Source organism: Macrosteles quadrilineatus, unplaced genomic scaffold (assembly GCF_028750875.1).
Source record: "Macrosteles quadrilineatus isolate MER2022 unplaced genomic scaffold, UCM_ALF_1.0 Scaffold_1__1_contigs__length_201487025, whole genome shotgun sequence".
Taxonomy (NCBI): domain Eukaryota; kingdom Metazoa; phylum Arthropoda; class Insecta; order Hemiptera; family Cicadellidae; genus Macrosteles; species Macrosteles quadrilineatus.
The window spans coordinates 106,198,456-106,220,504 of NW_026542594.1; the positions used below are offsets into that span (position 1 = coordinate 106,198,456).

The window sequence follows — 22,049 nt, forward strand, 5'->3', positions numbered from 1 at the left end:
CTACAAACTGTGCTAACGAGCCCGCATCGCCCGGCGCGTGGACAAGCTGCTGCTCATGGCTTGGCTCATGACGAATTTTGCTGAAGTTTTTGGACGATTGCTATTTTATATGGGTGAAAGTGAAGGTCTGAGTGCAAAATTTGTCGAATAGAGAGCTCAGACATGCCATGAGCAGCAGCTTGTCCACGCGCCGGGCGATGCGGGCTCGTTAGCACAGTTTGTAGCACTCGCTCCATGTTCTCCGGCGTCCTCACTGACCTTGGACGGCCTGTAGGCCTACGTTTTGCAGTTGATCCTGTGGATCTAAAGGTATCCACCCACAATTTGATGGTGTTTCGGGATGGGATAGGTTCCCCACGAGCCACATTAAAATGCCTACGAAACTTACGTTGCGTATCAACAACAGAATCGCCATTTTTAAAATACGCCTCAACGACAAACGCGCGATGTATACCGGTCCACTGCTCTATGGCGACTGAAATGGGGTCACTTGGCCTTGAGAATGAGCCGCTCCCCACCACCCTCCTCCACTTGGCTGCCGGACTGTACTCGCTTGAAAACCGTCAGATATTTCTGCCGCTCCCTGTACAAATCATTAAGGTAATAACAGTGTTTGAGGTTACCTATCCAATGAATTTGCAGGGTGACGGAGGCGGTCCGCTAGCATGCCCCAGCAAGAGTGACCCCCAGGTGTACGTACAGGCTGGTATTGTGGCGTGGGGCATCGAATGTGGCACTGGCACTCCTGGGGTCTATGTCAATGTGCCATACTTTGTCTCCTGGATCAACAACAAGCTGCAGCAAAGAGGCATCTACTTAGAGTAAATAATATAAAAATATTAAGGCAGTTAAAGAAATTGTGTTTTACGAAACAGATAATTTTATACCTAAATACATATGGTTTTTATAATTAATCTGGTTGTTTGGTAGCCATACCTACAAGGAATACAAATGTTTTTGAAATATAACAACAGTTGGAAATAAAAAAGGGAGAAAATCATTTAAGTAGCAACCTGAAAGATTGTGTCCAAATTAGAATAGTAATATTGAAATAACATAAACGATAAACTCCTATGGTAAAAGTAAAAAATATGGCATACATTGCTCATATGTAGCAACAAAAAAAGACACAACAAATGCTATCTTAATTTAAGCTCTGTATCAAGATAACGTAGCTACTTTAATACCAGTATAAATATTCGCAAAATCTGACATTTCTAAAACCGTCCTTGTACCAATCTGTTGAGTATGCCTAATCCATACAATACTAGCAACCACTGGCAGTTAACAGTACCTGTAACTGTGTACGTGAGGTAAAGAAGTGTATTGGAATTGTTATGATACTTATTTTTAGCGATGTGTTAAGTTTGCCCAATTCTGGAGAAAAACCTTTCATTGGACGCATCTCCCACTACTGTTCTTCAACCTGTAAAATACTCAAACTTTGTTATAAACGTTTTGTTTGATTACAATGTAACTTTGGCAAAGTCCTATACAGTAGAACCTCTTTAATCGAAACTAATAGGTACCGGGGGTAGTTCAGACTATTGAATAGGTCGGATTACAGAACATTTGTTGTTTTTCCATAGGTAACAATAGCTAAAACATGGCTAAAATGGAGCATAATTGTTACTGAAAAAGTGAAAAATGCTTTATAATAATTGCTTTATAATTGCTTAAGTAAAATACAATGTTTATTTAATACGGTTGTAAACAGAGTGAATGAACAGTATAGAAACAATTATGGTGCGTATATCAATAAATACAGTATACAATAAAAGAACTACTGTACTGTCTATAGACTATAGCAATGAGGCATTCGGATTAGTGGACGTTTGGATTACAGGGGTTTGGATTGAAGAGGTTCTACTGTACAGGGCATAAGCTATTACCGCAGTTCTTATGGTAAGACCTAGACTCGGGACCGATTGACTTTCTCCTTTTGATGTCCCCAGAGGCCAAAAGCATGATCTGTTCAAATTCATATGTGCGTTTGTGTTTGTGTCTGATAACTCGAGCAAAGTCCATCAGATTTTGATTAAATTTGGTACAAACTTGTGAACCTACTTTTATTCTAGTGAGTTTGCAAACCTGCATGATCGGACCATGGGAAAAATATGGGTAAAAATAGAATTTTCTCATTTTGGCCCTTAAAATATAACTTTTTAAAACTTCTTTCTAAACCGTTTTGTAGAGCTTGAAAAATTATTTAGCACATTGAAGCGCTGTTGCATGCCTAGCCTATTGGTTGTAGAGAAAACTCCTAATACTGTTACCTAAACTCAAAATTATATCTTCTGGAGAGTAAATTAATTGCTGCAATTTGCTTGTTTTTGGGTATATTATTTTTACAAAATTTGGCAAATCTATTTATTTTATACCTAGCTATTATCCTTTCACTTAAAATATAAAAACATTTTTACCTACGACCGTTTTTTAAAGTAGCCGTTTCAGTACAGTTCTTAGAATTGAAAAGTATCTCATAACAGCATTGTTTACATTCATAACAGCATAGTTTTACTCATAACAACACGGGTAACGGACCAATGAGGTTCAAGGATTGAGAGAGGAGAAGCAAAATTGTAATGATTCAAAATTCAACTAATCAGCTGTTCAGGCCAATTTAATTGTTGATTGGTGCAATTAGTAATTGATACAACGTTTCGTTGCATCAATGTCAGTGGCAATTAGAGGTTATAAACAAAAACATAACCTCTCTTAGAATTTATGAGTAGGCCTAGTGATTTTTAGTAATTAAAACACCGTCGTAGGTAAAATAGTGTACGCAACTCGCGTAAATAGTGTTAACGACACTCGTAGAAGTTTTTAAGGCACTCGCCAAGGCTCGTACCTTAAATTTTCTACTCGCGTCGTTAACACTAACTTTACGCAATCGTTGCGTAAACTACTATATTACCATCCTTGTAGCAGCAAACCTATGTAGGCCTACTTGTTAAGTCTAATGTTATTTGAATAGGGAATTAATCACCAGATTAATTTAATTTATTAAATTAATATAATAAATTAATTGTTAAATTAATTAATAAATGTAATTAATTTAATCCACAGTCCTATTTAAAAAAGATATTTTAGTGAAAGTCAAATCAGGCAAATGGAAATTCGGTTAGCCTGCAGGTTTGCTGAGGCGGGGGTATTTAACTATAGTTTTGAACCATGAATGGCAATACCATTAAAACTTCCCTACCACCTGATACACTTTAGTAAATTTGGTGTTGTGAGATCCGGTACCAGTAGTGAATGTGTATTTTAGCATAGACAAATAGAATAAATATAGACTGTCAAAGGAAGGTTCCGGCGCCCACCACTAGGGTTTGCCGTGTAGTTACGGCGCACACTGCTGCAGGGTGGGAGCGCAGGAGCCGTATGCGACCAGCAGACGCTGCAGCGGTGTGCGCCGTAACTACACGGCAAACCTAGCGGTGGACGCCAAAACTTCTGCTAACCGCAGCACAGCTGACGGTCTATATTTGTTCTATTTGTCTATGATTTTAGTTATAAAAACGTTCCTTACCAGCTGTTTCTGGCAGTAGGGCCTAAATGTGATAAAGGCAGGATGAGGTTTTTTAATACAACTATTCAAACTCTCAGCTTTTTTCAAAGTTAAAAATTACATGGTAATACTATTATTTGTAAAATAATACTATACTGTATAGTTTGTGGTGGAAGGAAAATACATAGGTGGGCTATTCCCCTCAGATGCTGACGTCAGTTAGATTGCAAACACCATTTTACTATTTATGAAAACAAGCTGTTTGGCCCGTCCTACGAATGGGAATCGAGTAGTCCATTAAAACTGTATATAGTGTGTCTATTATTAATTCAAGTAAAGTTTAAGCAGTTCAAAACGTATACGAGGGCTGTTTTTTTTCAACCTCCGATTGGCTATAAATAAAAGACAAGTCCATATAAAATAATACATTTATTAACAAAATAAAGGTACTTACGGCTACTTTTCGACATAATCGCCATAGAGATTCAGACATTTGTCGTATCTGTGGACAAGCTTTTGTATGCCCTCCTCATAGAAGGTTGCCGCCACCGCATTTAGGTAGTTTTTGACGTTGGTTTGGAGCTCCGCATTGTTTTGAAAACGCTTCCCACCAAGCCACGTCTTCAGATTAGGAAAAAGGTGAAAGTCGCTGGGTGCAAGGTCAGGACTGTATGGCGGATGATCGAAAATGTCCCATCCAAATTGGTCGAGAAGCTGTTGAGTTGCTCCAGCAGTGTGTGGACGGGCATTGTCATGGATCAAAACAACTCCAGAAGTCAGCATTCCTCTTCGTTGGTTCTGAATGGCTCTATGCAAACGTCGTAAAGTTTCACAATAAACAGCTGCAGTGATTGTGGTTCCAGGTTCCATGAATTCCACAAGCAACACACCTTTTTGGTCCCAAAACACAGTAGCCATGGCCTTTCTGTAATTAAAGGTTTGTTTGAATTTCTTTGGTTTGTTTGGTGAATTTTAATGCATCCATTGTTGTGATTGTCGTTTTGTTTCCGGTGTGTCGTACTGAATCCAAGTTTCATCCCCAGTCACGATTGAGCTAAAAAAGTCGTCTCCGTCATCATGGTAACTGTAGCGTAATCAAAAGGTTATTGTAGAAATAATAAAGTGGACTGTATATGGGTTATTAATTTAATTTTGACAACAGAAAATAATTATGGACTTTTGGTTGTTGTCTCTAGTTGAGAAGATATGTTTCATGAATGTCCAAATGTTCTCACAGTACACAGAATTTAGAGTCAAATTAAAAAGGGTTTATTAAATGCACACAAAAGGAAAAGGTAAATGAAACAAGTCAAAATAAAAGGAGAGAGAAATGAATGATGTTACACAAAGAAACGATATTACGAGAGAGAAAAATTTCACTTTTTGAACCAGAATGTTTACATTTTCAAAATTTTATTATTGTATTGTTGTTGACATGTGGGGATTATTTTAATATGGTCATATGGTCAGCTGGCCTTTTACTGAACATACCGGCCTCCATAAAACGATAGTTTTATAACAATGAACACCAAATTGTGCAAAAACGGAGCACTGAAGAATATTTTGGATATTTTTACAACTATTTACAGGTCTTTAAGTTTTATGGCTTAGTTTTGAGGGAGAGGGAACACTTTAACAACTGGTCTAGTAAGGTAACCGTGTTGAGTCTTCAGATCAACAACCCTGACTTGTCCATCTGTGCCAGGATGCAACTGTGTGACACAGGCTAAGGGCCAGGACAAAGGAGGCGATGAAGAGTGAATCAAGACTAGATCTCCAACTTTTATGTTTTCTGTTTTGTCCATTTGGATCGTTGCTGGAGTGTATGAAGGTACTCTAGTTGCCAGCGCTTCCAAATCCTTTGGTGGAGAGCTTGTACTAGATGCCATCTTTTGAGCCGAGTTAGTGGAATATCAGCATGGTCTTCTTCTGGAATTGATGCCAGCGGAGATCCTATGAGGAAATGTCCTGGAGTGAGTGCTGAACAGTCATTAGGGTCGTTAGATAATGGTGTCAAAGGACGGGAATTGAGGATTGCCTCTATTTGTGTAGTCAGAGTCATGAATTCTAGGAGAGTAAGAATGTTGTCACCCATGACACGGCGCAGATGGTATTTGACACTTTTCACTGCTGCTTCCCAAAGACCACCTTGATGGGGCGAAGCAGGAGGATTGAAGTGAAAATTTATTTTCCTGGATGAAGTGAAATGCAATAGGTGTTCTTCAGATTCTTTGGTGCGCAGGGTGTTTTTGATTGTTCGACGCAGTGCAGAATCAGCGCCTACGAAGTTCGTGCCACAGTCGGAATAGATATCTTTACAGAATCCTCTTCGGGAGATGAATCGTGTGAGTGCCGCGATGAATCCCTCAGTTGTTAAATCTTCTACAACTTCTAAGTGCACTGCCTTTGTCACAAAACAAATAAAAACACAGATGTAGGTTTTGATATGACGCATTCCGCGGAGATTGACAACTTTCATGTCAAAAGGGCCACAATAGTCAACGTCACTGGTAGTGAATGGTCGAGCTGGAGTTACTCTTGCGGTAGGAAGATCTCCCATGAGTAGAGTGATGTTCTTTGGTTTCACTTTGAAACATTTTACACATTTATGAATACGTGTCCGTATGACTCGACAAGCCGAAAGAATCCAATAGTTTTGGCAAAGGATTGCTTGGGTCAGTGGTGGTCCGGAATGTAAGTGAGTAGTGTGGACAAAGTCTATGAGAAGATCAACGATATGGTGCTTCTTTGGAAGTACTATTGGGTGTTTGACGTTGAATTTCAGCGATAGCTTCTTAAGCCGGCCTCCCACACAAATTATGCCGGAAGCATCCAGAAAAGGGTTTTAACGTTGAAGATTAGAGGTACTGGGTTTGTTTTTGTGAAGTAGAGTCAATTCATTCGTAAAACATGTAGCTTGTACACACTTGATGATGGTACGCTCTGAGTTCTTAAGTTCAGAGACGGTGAGATGCCCATGTCTTCGGTCAGAGCTACGTGTATTGTGGATAAACCGCAAGACATAGCTTGTGGTTTCCACCAGAAGGTTCTAAGTAGTTTGGACCACGATGAGTACTTGGAGAGAAGATCCCATTCTGGAGGTTGGGTTGATACTAGGACATTTAGAGGAGTTGTTTTACATTCTTGAGTGTCTTGCAAGTTGATGGGAGCGAAACGATTAGTTGGCCAATGATCATTTGAAAGAGTTAACCATGGAGGGCCATTCCACCATAGAGGATGATCAATGAGTTGAGCGGGAAGCAAACCACGTGACGCACAATCAGGGGTTGTCCGTTGAGGGAACGTAGCGCCAGGAGTGAGAGGGGATCAATTCTTGGACTTGAGCAACTCTGTTAGTTGGCAACATACGTTTTTAGTCGATATGATGGGGTGTGTAACCAAGTGAGGGTTACTGATGAATCATACCACAATGTAGTTTGAGAAAGGTCAATCTTTTCTTTGAAAATTGTACAACAGTAGGTTGTGAAGTGTGCACCACATAGTTCCAAGCGGGGTAGAGTAACACGTTTCAAAGGAGCTACACGTGCTTTTGCGAGATCTGACGAGTGATGATTTCTCCAGTTGAAAACTCACAGCGGAAGTATAAGACTGCTGAGTATCCTACTTCGGAGGCATCTGAAAATCCATGGAGTTGTAAGAAACATGTGGTATTGAAATGGAACGAGCGAGGGATCTTAATACTTGAAAGTAGAGAGGTTTCATCAACGAAAATGTGCCATTTTTCGGTGAGTTCATTTGGAAGAGTGTCATCCCATTGGATACCCTTTGACCAGAGTATTTGCATGAGGGTTTTTGCCCACATGGTCACGGGTGACAAAAAACCGGTAGGGTCAAAAATGCGTGCTATAATGCTCAGCACTGATCGTTTTGTAGGAGGACCATCAGGGAGACTTAAGTTGTAAGTGAAACAATCTGAAATGGGTGACCAATGTAGTCCAAGAATGGCAAAATGAGGGTGATTAGTGGCTTCCAAAAAGACTGGTGTTTCTAGATGATCTTGAGGCAAATCTTGGAGCATTTCTGGGCAATTGGATGTCCATTTTCTTAGCTCAACCACCACGTGCAAGAAGTTCAATCAGCTGATCTCGTAGTTGCTTAGCTTCGTTGAGTGTATGAGCTCCACAGATGACGTCATCCACATACGTATGATCCCGTAAAACTTTGGCTGCTGCTGGGAACGACCCTTCTTCGTCGTCAGCAAGTTGATGTAACGTTCTGATGGCATGGAAAGGTGAACTGCTTAGACCGTATGTAACTGTCGTTAATTTGTATGTGGAGATTTCTTGAGTCTTTGGATCACGCCATAGAATTAACTGATACTTCTGGTCGTCAGGATGAACTTGAATGCAACGATACATTTTCCTTATATCGCAACTGAACACATAATTATGTGAACGAAAATTCAACAAAATGTCACAAATGTCAATTTGAAGTTTGCGACCGGTTAAAAGAATATCATTTAGTGCGACACCGGTACTGGTTTTGCAACTACCATCAAAAACTGTACGAAGTTTGGTTGTACTACTGGTTTCCTTCAGTACACCGTGATGAGGCAGATAGTAGTGTGGTTGCGAAAGATCGGAAGGGGATGCTTTGACCATGTGTCCGAGATTTTCATATTCAGTCATAAACTGTGTATACAATTCCTTGAAATTAGAGTTGGATTCAAACTTTCGTTCGATTGAGTGAAGTCTATGTTCAGCAGCAGATTTTGAAGTGCCCAGTGGTTGATGTTGGTCCTTGAAAGGGAGTCGAACCACATATGTTCCATCTGGAGAGTGGGAGTGAGTTGATTTGAAGTGATCTTCAGCGATGCGATCGTCTTCAGAGATAAGATTGCACTGCGGTACCTCTTCTTGTTGCCAAAAGCGAAGTAGAGTATTATGTAGCTCGTCCGTAGTGGAGAGTAGAGATGAATGGCATGAGGTGGGAGAAGAGTTAGACAAAGTTGGTGCATTGCCCATTAACACAAATCCCAATCGGGTTCCAATAACGAATGGAAAGTTTGAGCCCAATGGGTAGGATTGATGAGTAAGAAGTTCTGGAAACAAAGCACCTCCTATGAGAATGTCAATATTCTGAGGAATATGAAAAATCGGATCTGCGAGGACAAAAGGTTTTACCAGTTCATAAACCTCAAAAGAGAGTTGAGTACGAGGCAAAGGAGCGGAAATTCTATCTAGAATATGGAAAGGTTGATTTGAAGCAATTACTTCACTGCCTAGTGTGGATAGTTCTAGGAGTGCATGTCCCTTTGTCGAGGATTGCGATGCAGAGATTCCCACGATTGTGTGAGTAGAGCGGTGACGAGAGACGTTTAATAGCTGTGCTGCCCTCTCTGTCATGAAGTTGAGTTGACTTCCACTGTCGAGCAGACATCGAAAGACATGAGAGATTCCATTAGTAGCGGTAATTTTAATGAGAGCGGTGCCTAGAAGTACCGTAGTTGCAGGCTGAGAAATCGAGAGCAACATTTCTGGTTGAGCAGAAGCGACTACAGAAGGTGTAGCAGTTGAAGGTTTTGAGGGTTTGGCTACAGGAGGAGGCTGCACCGACTTTACAACTGTTGAAGAATAAAGATTGTTTGCCTTTAATGAGTAGGCTTTATTTAACACAATTCAAGTAATGGAATTCATAAGTAAGAGTTAAATCTAGAGAATGAAATAATGATTACAAACATTCAACATAAACAAATAAATAACAATGTCCAACAACAGCTGGGAATATTTTCTATCACATTCTTCCCCGCTAATATAATTTAAAGTCTTTAAGGTGAGAAGGTAGTTTCTTCTGTCTTGAGCTTCGTCTCTGTGATTGTGTTTCATCAGTCCTTAAGGTTTGTAGAGGCTCTTGAGTTGCAGATTCTTCTATCACCTCTGCATCGGGATGAGACACATCCTGGGTCTCGTCTACTAAGTTTACATCGCTATTAAGTTCCATTGTGTGGTTCTCCGGTGTTGATTCATCATCAAAATCTGTTCTCTCAGCTTGTTTTCCACAAGGAGCTAAGTTGCGTGTAGACACTGTTGTCTCACGCCCATCTGGCAATCGTACATGAGCGTAATCAGAGTTTCCTTCCAGCAATGTCACCTCTTGCACTATTGGTTCATACTTAGAGTTTCTGATAGGACGTCTGATCAACACTTTTCCAGGAGTCATCAACCAGTTTGGTGTGGAAACACCATTTTGTGATCTTCTGGGATGTCCAAACATTCGTTCATGTGGCGTACAATTCGTGGTAGTACAAAGCAAGGATCGGATAGAGTGAAGAGCTTCATCCAGAACTAATTCCCTCTTTGTCACGTCAAGTTGATAGTTCTTAAGGGCAAGTTCTACTGTTCTCCAGATTATACCATTATATCTCTCAACCTGGCCATTACACTGAGGGTTGTAAGCAGTAGTCCGACTAGAAGCAATGTCGTTTAAAGCGAGAAACTCCTTTAGTTCTTTTGAAAGAAAAGAAGATCCCTGATCGGAGTGAATGTAGCTAGGAGTACCGAACAATGAAAATAACTGTTTCAGTTTGCAAATAACAGTCGAAGAGGACATATCAGGACAGGGGTACGCAAATGGAAATCGTGAGTACTCATCAATGATTGTTAGCATATACCGATTTCTTGTAGAAGAGGGAAGTGGACCCTTAAAATCCAGGCTAAGACGTTCAAATGGTGATGTTGCTTTTATTAATTTTCCATCATGTTTGAAGAATCTTGGTTTTACTTCAGAACATATCTTACAGGAAGCAGTCATTCTTCTTACCTCATCAAGGGAGTATGGTAAATTTTTGCTTCTGATCCAATGATACATACGAGTTTCACCAGGATGACACATTCTTTCATGATATTGATGAAGTCTGTTCATTTTGTCGCTCATCGAGCACACTCATGATAGAGAGTCAGCAGCTACATTCAGTTTACCAGGTATATAAACAATATCATAACTATAGCTTGATAGTTCTAGTCTCCACCTCATGATTTTGTCATTCTTAATTTTCCCCGATATCTTAGAGTTGAACATGAAAGAGACAGACTTCTGGTCTGTTATTAGTTTGAAATGTCTGCCTAGCAAATAGTGTCTCCATTTTCGTACTGACTCCACGATTGCATATGCTTCCTTTTCAACCGAACTGTGCTTTAGTTCACTATGAGACAGACCTCTTGAGAAAAAGGCTACAGGTTTTCCTTCCTGGGTCAGTGTTGCTGCTATTACAGTGTCAGATGCATCAGTCTCAACAGTGAAGGGTAGATCAGGATTTATGGGACTCATTGAGGCATTTTCAATCTCTTGTTTCAGTTCATTAAATGCCTTTATAGCCCTTGCGGATAAAGGGAAAGAGCTGGTTGTCAGAACTTTAATCTTTTCAGAAAATCGTGGGACATATCTTGAGAAATGGGAAAACATTCCTACTGCCCTTCTTAGGGATGATGCGTTTGTGGGCAAGGGGAAATTCTTTAGAGGTAAAAGCCGATCAGAATCTGGCTTAATGGTTTTGTCGCTTATTGTATATCCAAGGAGACTAATAGATTTCATTTAAAAAGAACATTTATTTTCATTAATAGTCAAGTTATACTTGCTAGCAGCGTTCATCAGCCTGTTTAGGTTCCTATCATGCTCCTCTTGTGTTTTACCACATACTGTTATGTCATCTAAATAAGCAAATGTGTCATTAAGTTTTTCTGCCTTGATTATGCCATCAATAACTCTCTGGAATGCAGCAACTCCATTTGTCACCCCAAAAGGAATTCTGGTAAATTGATACAGCTGACCACATGCTTCAAAAGCTGTAAAAGGCTTATCTTCAGCCTTGATCGGTATTTGATGGTAAGCGCTTTTTAAATCAATGGCACTAAACACTTCATAGTTAGCAACTTTATAGACAATTTCTTCAAGATTTGGGATTGGATAAGCATCGAGACTTGTAAATCTGTTTATAGTGTTAGAGTAGTCTATTACCATACGCTTCTTATGGTTTTCGGGGCTGGTAACAAAAGCTTGAGCTCTCCATGGAGATATACTTGGTTCTATTACCCCTTCATGCAATAGTGAGCAAATTTCTTCTGAAATAAACTGATAATCTGTTACTGTATGACGGCGAGATTTCACAGAAATAGGGTGACAATCATGTGAAATATGCTCAAATAGTGAAGGTTGTGGTACATTTGCAGCAGCTACAGATACTATAGCAAGAGGAGATTCGGGTCCGCCTAATGTGAGTTCTAATTTAGAATGGTGACTGAGTAAATCATGACCTATTATCAAATCACAACAGAGGTTGGGTAAAATGCACAAAATCACATTATTGTATGAGTTACCAAGAATCTTCAAATTAACTTTGCATTCACCTTTAGTTTTAGAAGTTAACTCAGAAGCCGCCATTGATACTTGACTGATTTTAGAAGGATAGGTTTTTATTTTCAGCTGATTTACTAAGTCACTACTCAGGAAACTAGTGGTACTACCAGTGTCAATTAGGGCTTGAGCTGCTTTACCATTTACATTAACTGGGACAATAGCTTTTGAAAGACCTAGGGGATAACTTGAAGAACAACTTATGTGGCTTATGACAGATGAAGTTGTATGTTTAATTTTTGAGTTTTGACCAAAACTTGATTTATTTATTTGAGAGGAAGACTTACATACCTTAACAAAGTGACCCTTTTTACCACAACCTTTACAGTAAGAATTTCTTGCGGGACAGTCATTTCTTGGATGTCTATTGAATCCACAGAAGAAACATCTATTATTACTCCCAGAAGTAGCGGCTATGGTTGGATTATTTGTATCATCGTCTTGAACGATTGAGTTTTCTTGTTTTAAAACTGAATTGAGATTTGAGCTGGGTTGATATAGGAGGGCTTGTTGTTGTGCACTTTCCAAACAACGGGCCTGTTCATAAGCATTTTGAAGAGGCAGCTTAAAGTTCTCTAGCAGTCTCTGGCGAATGTGTGGAGCAATCAGACCATTTACAAATGCATCTCTAATGCAGTCATCTCTATTTTCTTCTGCAGAAGTAGCTTTAAAATTGCAGTCTTTGCTGAGTATCTTTAAAGCTTCTAGATATTGGTCAACTGATTCTCCTGGTTGTTGCTGACGAGTAGATCAACTTATGGCGAGCAAATACTTCGTTCACTGGCTTACAATATAGATTTTGAAGATTACCAATTGCATCTTTAAAATTCAAACATTCACTGATATAAGTATATACTGAAGGCACCACATAGTTGATTAGAAGTTTCAATTTCTCAGATTCATTTGCTTCTGTCACTTCAATAAAATTTGTAAATGTCCTGAGCCAGTGATTCCATTCCATTGCTGCTGTTGAAGAGTTTGGATCTATTGAAAGTTTTGCTGGAGCAAAATGTTTTTCCATGATTGCAGATATTGTGTTAAATAAATTTTTGAAGAATAAAGATTGTTTGCCTTTAATGAGTAGGCTTTATTTAACACAATTCAAGTAATGGAATTCATAAGTAAGAGTTAAATCTAGAGAATGAAATAATGATTACAAACATTCAACATAAACAAATAAATAACAATGTCCAACAACAGCTGGGAATATTTTCTATCACAACAACATTTTCGAAATGTAACAAGGTGTGGTGTTTTTGTTTACATTTAAGACATGTGCCTGTTGAGCGACAATCTTTGAGTGTGTGATTGCCAAGACATGAAATACATTTATTTTGCTCCTTTACAAGTTTGTTACGCTCGTTTGGAGATTTCTTAGCAAAAACCTTACACATGTAGATTTTGTGATCGGTTTGCTGACAGGCAAAGCATGATGGAATTGTCTTTACAGTAGTGGAGTGATCATCTGAGCTTACAAGTGCAGTATAGCGGGTGCTTGGTTTGGAGTAATTTTTACTAGATGTGAGGGCAGACTTTGAATTAGCCTTGTGACAAAAAGTTGAAGAGTGTAGGTTGGCATCGTCACTGTTTGAGCATTCTTCATTGAGAAATTTAATGATTTCGTCCACAGATGGTAACGAATGAGTTTCACATGATTTAAATGAGCGGTAATGTTCAAGTTTTTGCTGTAAATTTCTATCAAGTCTACGGAGCAAATGAGCTGACAGCAAAGGATTGTCATTTGTAGTGATGTTTTTTTTAAAGCAATAAGTGATTGTGTACGTTCTAGAAAATGATTTAGAAATTCACGTAGGTATTGATTCTGTATTTTCAGATGTGGCAATGGGAAGATCCAATATGGCATTTAAATGTAAAGCAGTTAAGCGTCTGTGATTGTGGTATCGATCGCGCAACAAATTGTATGCGATTTCGTAGTTAGATGCACTGATGTTTAAGTTTTTAATTAAATTTAGAGGTTCTTCAGTTAGACAGCTTAGTAGGTATTGAAATTTTGATACTGGAGACAGAGATGTGTTGAGGTGTACAGCGTTATCAAAAAGATTGATGAAATTAATCCACTCGGCTGAGTTTCCCGAGAAGGTTTTCAAGTCAATTTGCGGTAGGCGGACAGGTTGCATGAAAGCATTACAGTTGGAATTATTCACCATTTCTTGAGGGGGAGATTGAGGTTCGTCAACAGGGATTAGTGACTCTATAGTACTACAATGATGGATACATAATTCATCGACAGTGTTTTCATCATCATTTAGAATAATGTCATCGAGTTCTTCGTCAGAACAATGTTCTAAAACGCGCCTGAAATTTAGTTCAAAGTCGTCTCGCTTTTTCCTGATTTCATCTAAATAGTTATGAAGTGATTTTATTTGCACAGAGGATAGGTTGTTTGCTTTAGCACTTTCATTAATAAAATTTATATTTTCTTGAATTTTTTCAAGTCTAACTTTGAATTGTTTAGTTAGTCTTTTATAAGTAGAAACCTTAATCAGGCCTAGGTTAACAGGAGCCATCATTGAACACAAATACAGTCAAAATACACAAGACACAAAAGTTATTTCACTTCGTTACATAAAACAAAATGAATTAGGCTAGTTCAATTAAACAGTTTGTGGGCCTTAACTCGGAACCAATCAACAAAAAATATAAACACTGAAGGATTGGTATAATGTTTACAAAATGACTATAATGTCACAGAGTCTTTCAATCATTGGAGTAGGCCTATTAGGCTAATGTGATCGAGAGAGTGAGAGAGATAGAGGTAGAGGGGGAGTACAAAATATACGTGAACGACAATATTGAGAGTTTATGAGGTTATGTCCGTCTTTAAATCTTCACCAAAAGTCCACATAATTAGTTCAATCAATTGGTTAATCAACAATCCGACGCGAACGGACCAAAGATGTAGCGTAATCAAAAGGTTATTGTAGAAATAATAAAGTGGACTGTATATGGGTTATTAATTTAATTTTGACAACAGAAAATAATTATGGACTTTTGGTTGAATTTTTAACACTGAACTATAGTTATGTTACCACTTTGACGTTATTAAGGTCTTGAAAGAAGATCTGGTCGAATGTTGTCTCTAGTTGAGAAGATATGTTTCATGAATGTCCAAATGTTCTCACAGTACACAGAATTTAGAGTCAAATTAAAAAGGGTTTATTAAATGCACACAAAAGGAAAAGGTAAATGAAACAAGTCAAAATAAAAGGAGAGAGAAATGAATGATGTTACACAAAGAAACGATATTACGAGAGAGAAAAATTGCACTTTTTGAACCAGAATGTTTACATTTTCAAAATTTTATTATTGTATTGTTGTTGACATGTGGGGATTATTTTAATATGCTCATATGGTCAGCTGGCCTTTTACTGAACAGCAACGCTCAAGGAACTCCAAAGCTGACGCCATTCGTCGAGTTTTGTGTCCATCCGTCAACATTTTTGGGACATAACGTGCACAAAGTTTTCTGTAGCCTAACCGTTCAGTAACAATAGAGTACAAAACAGACCTTGAAACATCGGGAAATTCCAAAGACAAAGCAGTAATGGTGAATCTGCGGTTTCCTTTCACCATTCTGTCAACACGTTGAACCAGGTCATCTGAAATGACAGATTTGCGTCCTTGTCCCCCTTCATCGTGCACATCATTTACGGCCGTCTTTAAACTTTCGACACCATTCACGCACAACACCATCACTCATAAAGTTTTCCCATACACACAACTCATTCTCCGATGGGTTTCTGCATCACTATGGCCTGTAGAAAACGAATAACACTTCGCAATTCACACTTGGCGGGAGCATCAATGGTGGCAGCCATGTTTAGTTGTTGTTAGTCTGCTGTAGCACAACGCCAACTGACGCGCCAATGTCAACAATGGCGACAGGTGTAGTGGAAGAGTTGCGCAATCGCCTACGGCGCATGCCCGCCTTCTGCCTCCCGCGTAGCGTCTGCACGGAGCGATCGGAGGTTGAAAAAAAAACAACCCTAAAATCAAAGCTACACAAGGAACCTATTTTACTATTATCCACTCATATTCATCAGTACCTATAAAATATTCAGCATAGTGATCATGTCTAAATTGAATGATAAACATCATAGTTGAACAAAATGACTGGATATCAGACTTTTTGAATGTTCAAAACCGCACCCATCTGTTTGTTCTTATGTTAAGTCCATCTTAGTCTTAAATTATACTCCACTGTGAGTTTAACATGGATAACATGATATAAAGGTAGAGCACTTTCCTGATAGGGTCGTTAGATATTTGTTAGGATAAAATCTTGAAGTTTGAGGGTTTGATTCTGCACCCTGAGACATTATTTGTCATGTTGCCTATTGACTGATTTCTCCAGTTACAAATTAATTGACAGTACTGTATACAGAAAGGACACAACATTTGTGTATTTTAATGCTGGACATAACAATGTTAAAGCTTTTTTCTCAAGTGCAGCAAAGGCACTTTAATTCCGCTCACTTTACCACACATTATATTTTTCTTAAAATTACTATAAACCATATAAATAATTAGTCTTTCAAACACTTAACAACATGTTTTAGAACGAAAATAGAATTTTAACACGAAACAACAGTTTAAGTCGTAATATCAATAGTCAAATGCTGGGAAACGCTGCAACAGCTGATCGTAGTCGTAGTAACTTTAAGTGTTGCCAACTTATTTTCAAGCGTCCATACATATACTTTAATTGTGCCTAATAAAAGCACACTATTTTGTGTTGTTTGGTTGGAATACAGGAGTGCGGCAAAGTAAAATGAGTGTAAGTAAAAGTAAGTAAATGCAGCAATTAGCTATACTTGCGTGCTATAATCAGTGCAACAAAGCCCGCTTTGTCAGGTAACTGTAGAAAAAAAATAAACTGTTTTCTGCAAGTACTAGCCTACTTATCCTTTGTTTGAAGATCTATGTGCTCTTTAGTACCAGAGATAATCAATAATGTACACATGTCACATGTCAATGAGAATGTTTTAGTCCCTTCAAGAGACCTGTTCTATTCATGAAGCCTATTGCATATCATCGAACTGAAGAGAGTTAGTACTTTTACAGACGAACATGACTAATTTTGAGAGTCTGCTTATGGTTATAGTTTTATTGCAATCATACTGGATTGCATAGTGCAGGTATTAAAATGTAATTATTTCTTACCTATGGTCAAAAATGAGGTTTTGCCGGCTCGAGATAGTTTTTAAGTTCGAGACTTTGTCTCGAAGTTAAAATGATCGAGAGCTTCATAACCATTTCGGTCTATGGCACACGAACACTATTTTTCACTACAATATACCCTATCACCTTTATTCACCACAATATACCCCATCACCTTTATTCACCACAATAATAATGTACACTAACAGTCAACACAATTACAACTGTAAGGTTATATGAAGAAATAATTTGAGGAATTAGCAAAACTGTTGCTAGGCAGCGGTGACAAAAAAACAAGTCTATTGCAATGCTATGGATACAGCTTGTGTATTTAATATACACTAGCTGTTACCCACGGGCTTCACCCCGTTTGACTTCCTAAGTATTAATAAAATCATTGATTGGTTAAGTTAATTACGCTGGAATAAACAAAACAGAATACAGTAATACGAACAAATAATCACACCTTAGTACATTTTTTTTTTATTTGTTTACTTTACAATCTGTTCTATAATATACTAGCTGTTGTACCCGTGCTTTGCAACAGGAAGAGGACACAAAATAGAAACATTTTAATCTTTACATCTGTTGCATATAATAGTTACACATCCGCCAACGCGTTTAGAAACAAAATTCAACTTTTATGGCCTTAATAGAAACGTTTAAGTTAAGACTTTTAAATCTGGTAAGTAGTGGATACCACCATTTTGGTTTTGATTAATTTTAAATCTTGTGTAGGCTGATATGAGAAAAACTGACCAAATCTTGAATAAAACTTACACATACGATTTACCTTCATCTCCCTTAGTTACATATCTTTTTATTTATAATTGACATTTTAAATTTCAATTTTGAAGTTGCAAAAATACAAATTATTAAATTTAAATGGATATTTTTTTAAGTTTCACTCTTCTTCATATTAAACTAGCTGTACCCGCGGGCTTTGCCCCGTTTAACTTCATATGTGAGCTCGTTTGCATGGCTCGATCACGTCCTGGTTGAAGTTCGTTCGCTACGCTCACTCACCTTTAGGTTGGAGCTCGTTCGCTGCGCTCACACGTCCTGGTTGAAATTAGTTTGCTACGCTCACTCACCTTTACGGTTGAAGCTCGTTCGCTGCGCTCACTTGCCTTCAGGTTAGCTCGCTCGCTACGCTACCTCGCCTCCGGGTTGAAGTTCGTTCGCTACGCTCACTCACCTTTTGGTTTCAAATTAGCTGTTGTCAAATATTTAAAAAAAATAATAGTGCTGCACTCTGTTGGTAATCCTTGTAACTTTAATGCTATTGAACATCATAGAACATAACCAACTTGTTGAATTGAAACAGCTGTTAAGATTCATTAATTCCATTTAAATATGAGTACTCATAAGGTTAACATGGGAAACTCCAGAGCCACTGGGGTGGAGCCCGAGAGTCCGATCAGAATAAAAACCACTTAGTTTTCCTATTTAATGCCTAAAGAATCAGTGTACCAAATTTCAGCCTCCTATGTAAGTGGGAAGTGGGAGAATTAGTGATGGAGTCAGTCAGTCAGTGAGGGCTTTGCCTTTTATATATATAGATTACAAATCCTTCCATCTTCAGTTTCTTCACTCACAATAAATCATTAGCAAAACTAAGTCACCTGTTATAAACTTTAGATATGTTGTGCCTTATCAATACAGTCTTTTGAAATATTAAAGAAACTATATAATACTATAAAAATTGTTAACAAATAATTTAGCATTAAAGACAGCAGACAGAACTAATATGATTATCAAAGCATCGAGGACTAAAAAATGTAATAGCAAATCCAGTATATGTTTCATTGCATCTCTGATTCTACTCTACAGAAATATCAGCGAACATAATGTACAAACCAGTTCTTTTAATCAGTTCCATCGTCCGTTGCCTTAAAATTTTCACACTTTACACTTACCATTAAGTAAACATAGTAACAGATATTTTATTGATTTTAGAAACAAAAGAACACTGTGAACTGCTTAGTTTTATGATATTTTCCTTGGTTTAATTTAATCAGTGGTGTGGCAAAACACAAATAATAAATTTATCAAATAAAGTAAATGTGAACTGAAAGCTATGTTAAGATAAAATAAGAGTACTTTGTATTACCATTTGATAATTAAACATAGTTACACATATACAACAGATTTTAGAACACAAAAATCAATGATGTACAATTTAGTTATTGATGATATTCTTTAATCTAATTTAAGCATAGGTTTAGCAAAACACAATAAGTAAATTTACCTAAATATACATATAAAAAACAATGTGATATGCAAGTTATGTTAAGTTAATCTAACACATGTTAAGCAGTTCAAATTTATTTAAAATATCCTCCAAATTCATACAAAACATCTATACATTGTAATTTCACACTGTTTCCATGAAAACATATCAATAACATTATTTTCATAACTTTGACGCTTTAAAAAAATCCAAAGCAGAGCCGGAGTTGATAAAGCAACGGTTATAGAATCTTATTTTTATAATCATTGACAGTTTTAGAATAAATAATCCATGATAAAACGTTAGATTAAAACAAACCTACCTCATAGTTATGGAAAATATTATATTTAACCTCTTGGTATCAGCTGTTTGAAATTGTGAAATATACAATTTAGCAGTTCTTCTTGTTTACATTGAAATGTCAAAGCAAATGTAAGCAAACATTATTAGTGTTCTAATCGCAGCCATGGAGACCAATCAATATTTACTTTTAAAATCCTCATCTCAGAACTTTTAAAGCCAAAGCGACAAAGCCTACGGTCAGTATCGAAATGTGAATAGTCCTATAATGGTAATTGGTATGGTAGTTATTTTTTTGTAAAATTTAATCCTAGTTGGTTCAGTAGTTTTTGCACCTATTATTAACACACATACAGACAGACACCATTAGATTATTATATAATAGTATAGATTGAACAATAAGTAAATGCTATGTAATACAACAAATTAACTTTTGAGCATTAAAAATAGCTGTTAAGCACTGTCAACAACAAATTTTTCGATAAAACACTTTACAAAAATCTGAAGGGCAGGTCCAGAATTGATGGCCTCTTAAGTCTGTAAATTGTATCCTCGTTGCTTAATAAGTTTAATGCTAAATGATTTTGATGAGATTCCAATTTTTGTAATATATCGTTCACGTAAGGTCATGATTTCGTCCTTAACTGTAGGCATCTTAAGGTCTTGATGTAGTGTTCTATTGGTGACATACCAAGGTGCATTTGTTATCTTCCTCAGCGTTGTCGATTGGTATCTTTGGATAATTTATATATTAGAAGTACTCGCCGAGCCCCATAGTTGCACTCCATATGTCCATATAGGTTTCAATATAGTTTTATCATAGACATATAGAATAAATATAGACCGTCAGCTGTGCTGCGGTTAGCAGAAATTTTGGCGTCCACCGCTAGGTTTGCTGTGTAGTTACTGTGCACACCGCTGCAGCGTCTGCTGGTCGCATACGGCTCCTGCGCTCCCCGCCTGCAGCGGTGTGCGCCGTAACTACACGGCAAACCCTGGCGGTGGGCGCCGGAACCTTTCTTTGACAATCTATATTTATTCTATTTGTCTATGGCTTTATACAGTAATAATTTATTTTCTAGACTAAGTTTTGATTTTCTTCCGATGAGCCAATTTAACTGATTAGATTTTAAATAAGGTAATCAATTAAAAGAATAACAAACAAATAAGTAGCCTACAGCTGGGGTATTTTTAATATTAGGTGTATGGAAAGTTCCCTTTAGAAAGAAATTACGACCTTAAAGGGCAATTTATGAAATAATGGATAGTTTTGCGCAAGGTTTCTCGTTAGGACGAACATTTTAAGTACCTATATGGTTTATGGGGGTGTGACTTGTAGTTTTCTCAAAAGTTCATGGGTACTATGGGATTTATATATGGACTAGCTGCTGTACCCGTGCTTTGCAACGGGAAGAGGACACAAAATAGAAACATTTTGATCTTTACATTTGTTGTATAAAAAAGTTACACATTATTTAACCCTTTTAGAAACAAAATTTGTCTGCACTTTAGTATCCATTGATATAAATAAAAAATAAAATATTCTATAATGAAGTTTTATATTAAATTTAATAGTACTGCACCCTGTTGGTAAACCTTATAACTTAATGCTATTTAATATCATAGAACCAACTTAAATCGCTGACAAAATGCTTTTATTCCTTTTAAATATGAATACTCATAAGGTTAACATGGGAAACTCCAGAGTCACTGGGGCGGATCCCGAAAGGACTTTTGAGATAAGATTGCGTCTATATCTTAATCGGGATTGTGAGCTATCATCACACCAAATTTTAGCCCAATCCGACCAGTATTTTTTGTAGTTACTTGTCACAAACATACATAGCCTACATCCATACATCCAAACTTTCTCATTTATAATATTAGTAGGATTATTGTTTTAAGTAAATAAGCGAACAGTTGATTTTGCGGCCCTAGGGATGTAAAAACCTGCTTGGTCCCCAAAATGATGAAGACAGCTGGCATGGCCAGCAAAAAGTAACTTTCAACCACGAATTAAGTTAACGTATGTAAAACAGCTAGAAACATCATAGTGTGGTGAAAATATTAGTAAAACAAAGGCTAATGCCATATACAACTAACTATTATTTAAGCTTTCATTGAAATCAATGATTTTTATGATTATCTATATTATTTATTAATATTTTTACTTCAAAATATTTCAAAAACCTCTACATAATGTGGACTCCCTGCAAATGTAGTAAAGTATTGTCTAATATTCACAGCCAGTAATATAGCTCATACTGGCAGGGGTTTCCCTTCAAGCGTGAAACAAGTGATTTAATTTGGACTTGGGACCGATTACCGATTCATTTTTAAACAAATTTTGCTACGGGGCAGGTGTTTTATTTTGAAAAGAAACAGAAAATAATGTGTTTTGTTAGAAATTCATATTAATTAAATTTTAATACGCATACTAGCTCAGTTAAAATA

At 37.4% G+C, this 22,049-nt stretch overlaps 1 protein-coding gene across 1 annotated transcript in view; it reads left to right on the plus strand.

Annotated features, from left to right (window-relative positions):
• Nucleotides 1-22,049, plus strand: part of LOC128982442 (uncharacterized) — a 111,678-nt gene that overhangs the window by 47,864 nt on the left and 41,765 nt on the right. The window contains exon 6 of the mRNA XM_054401432.1: nt 643-821. Within this exon, the coding sequence (XP_054257407.1) occupies nt 643-821 (179 nt within the window). The remainder of the gene's footprint in view (nt 1-642; nt 822-22,049) is intronic.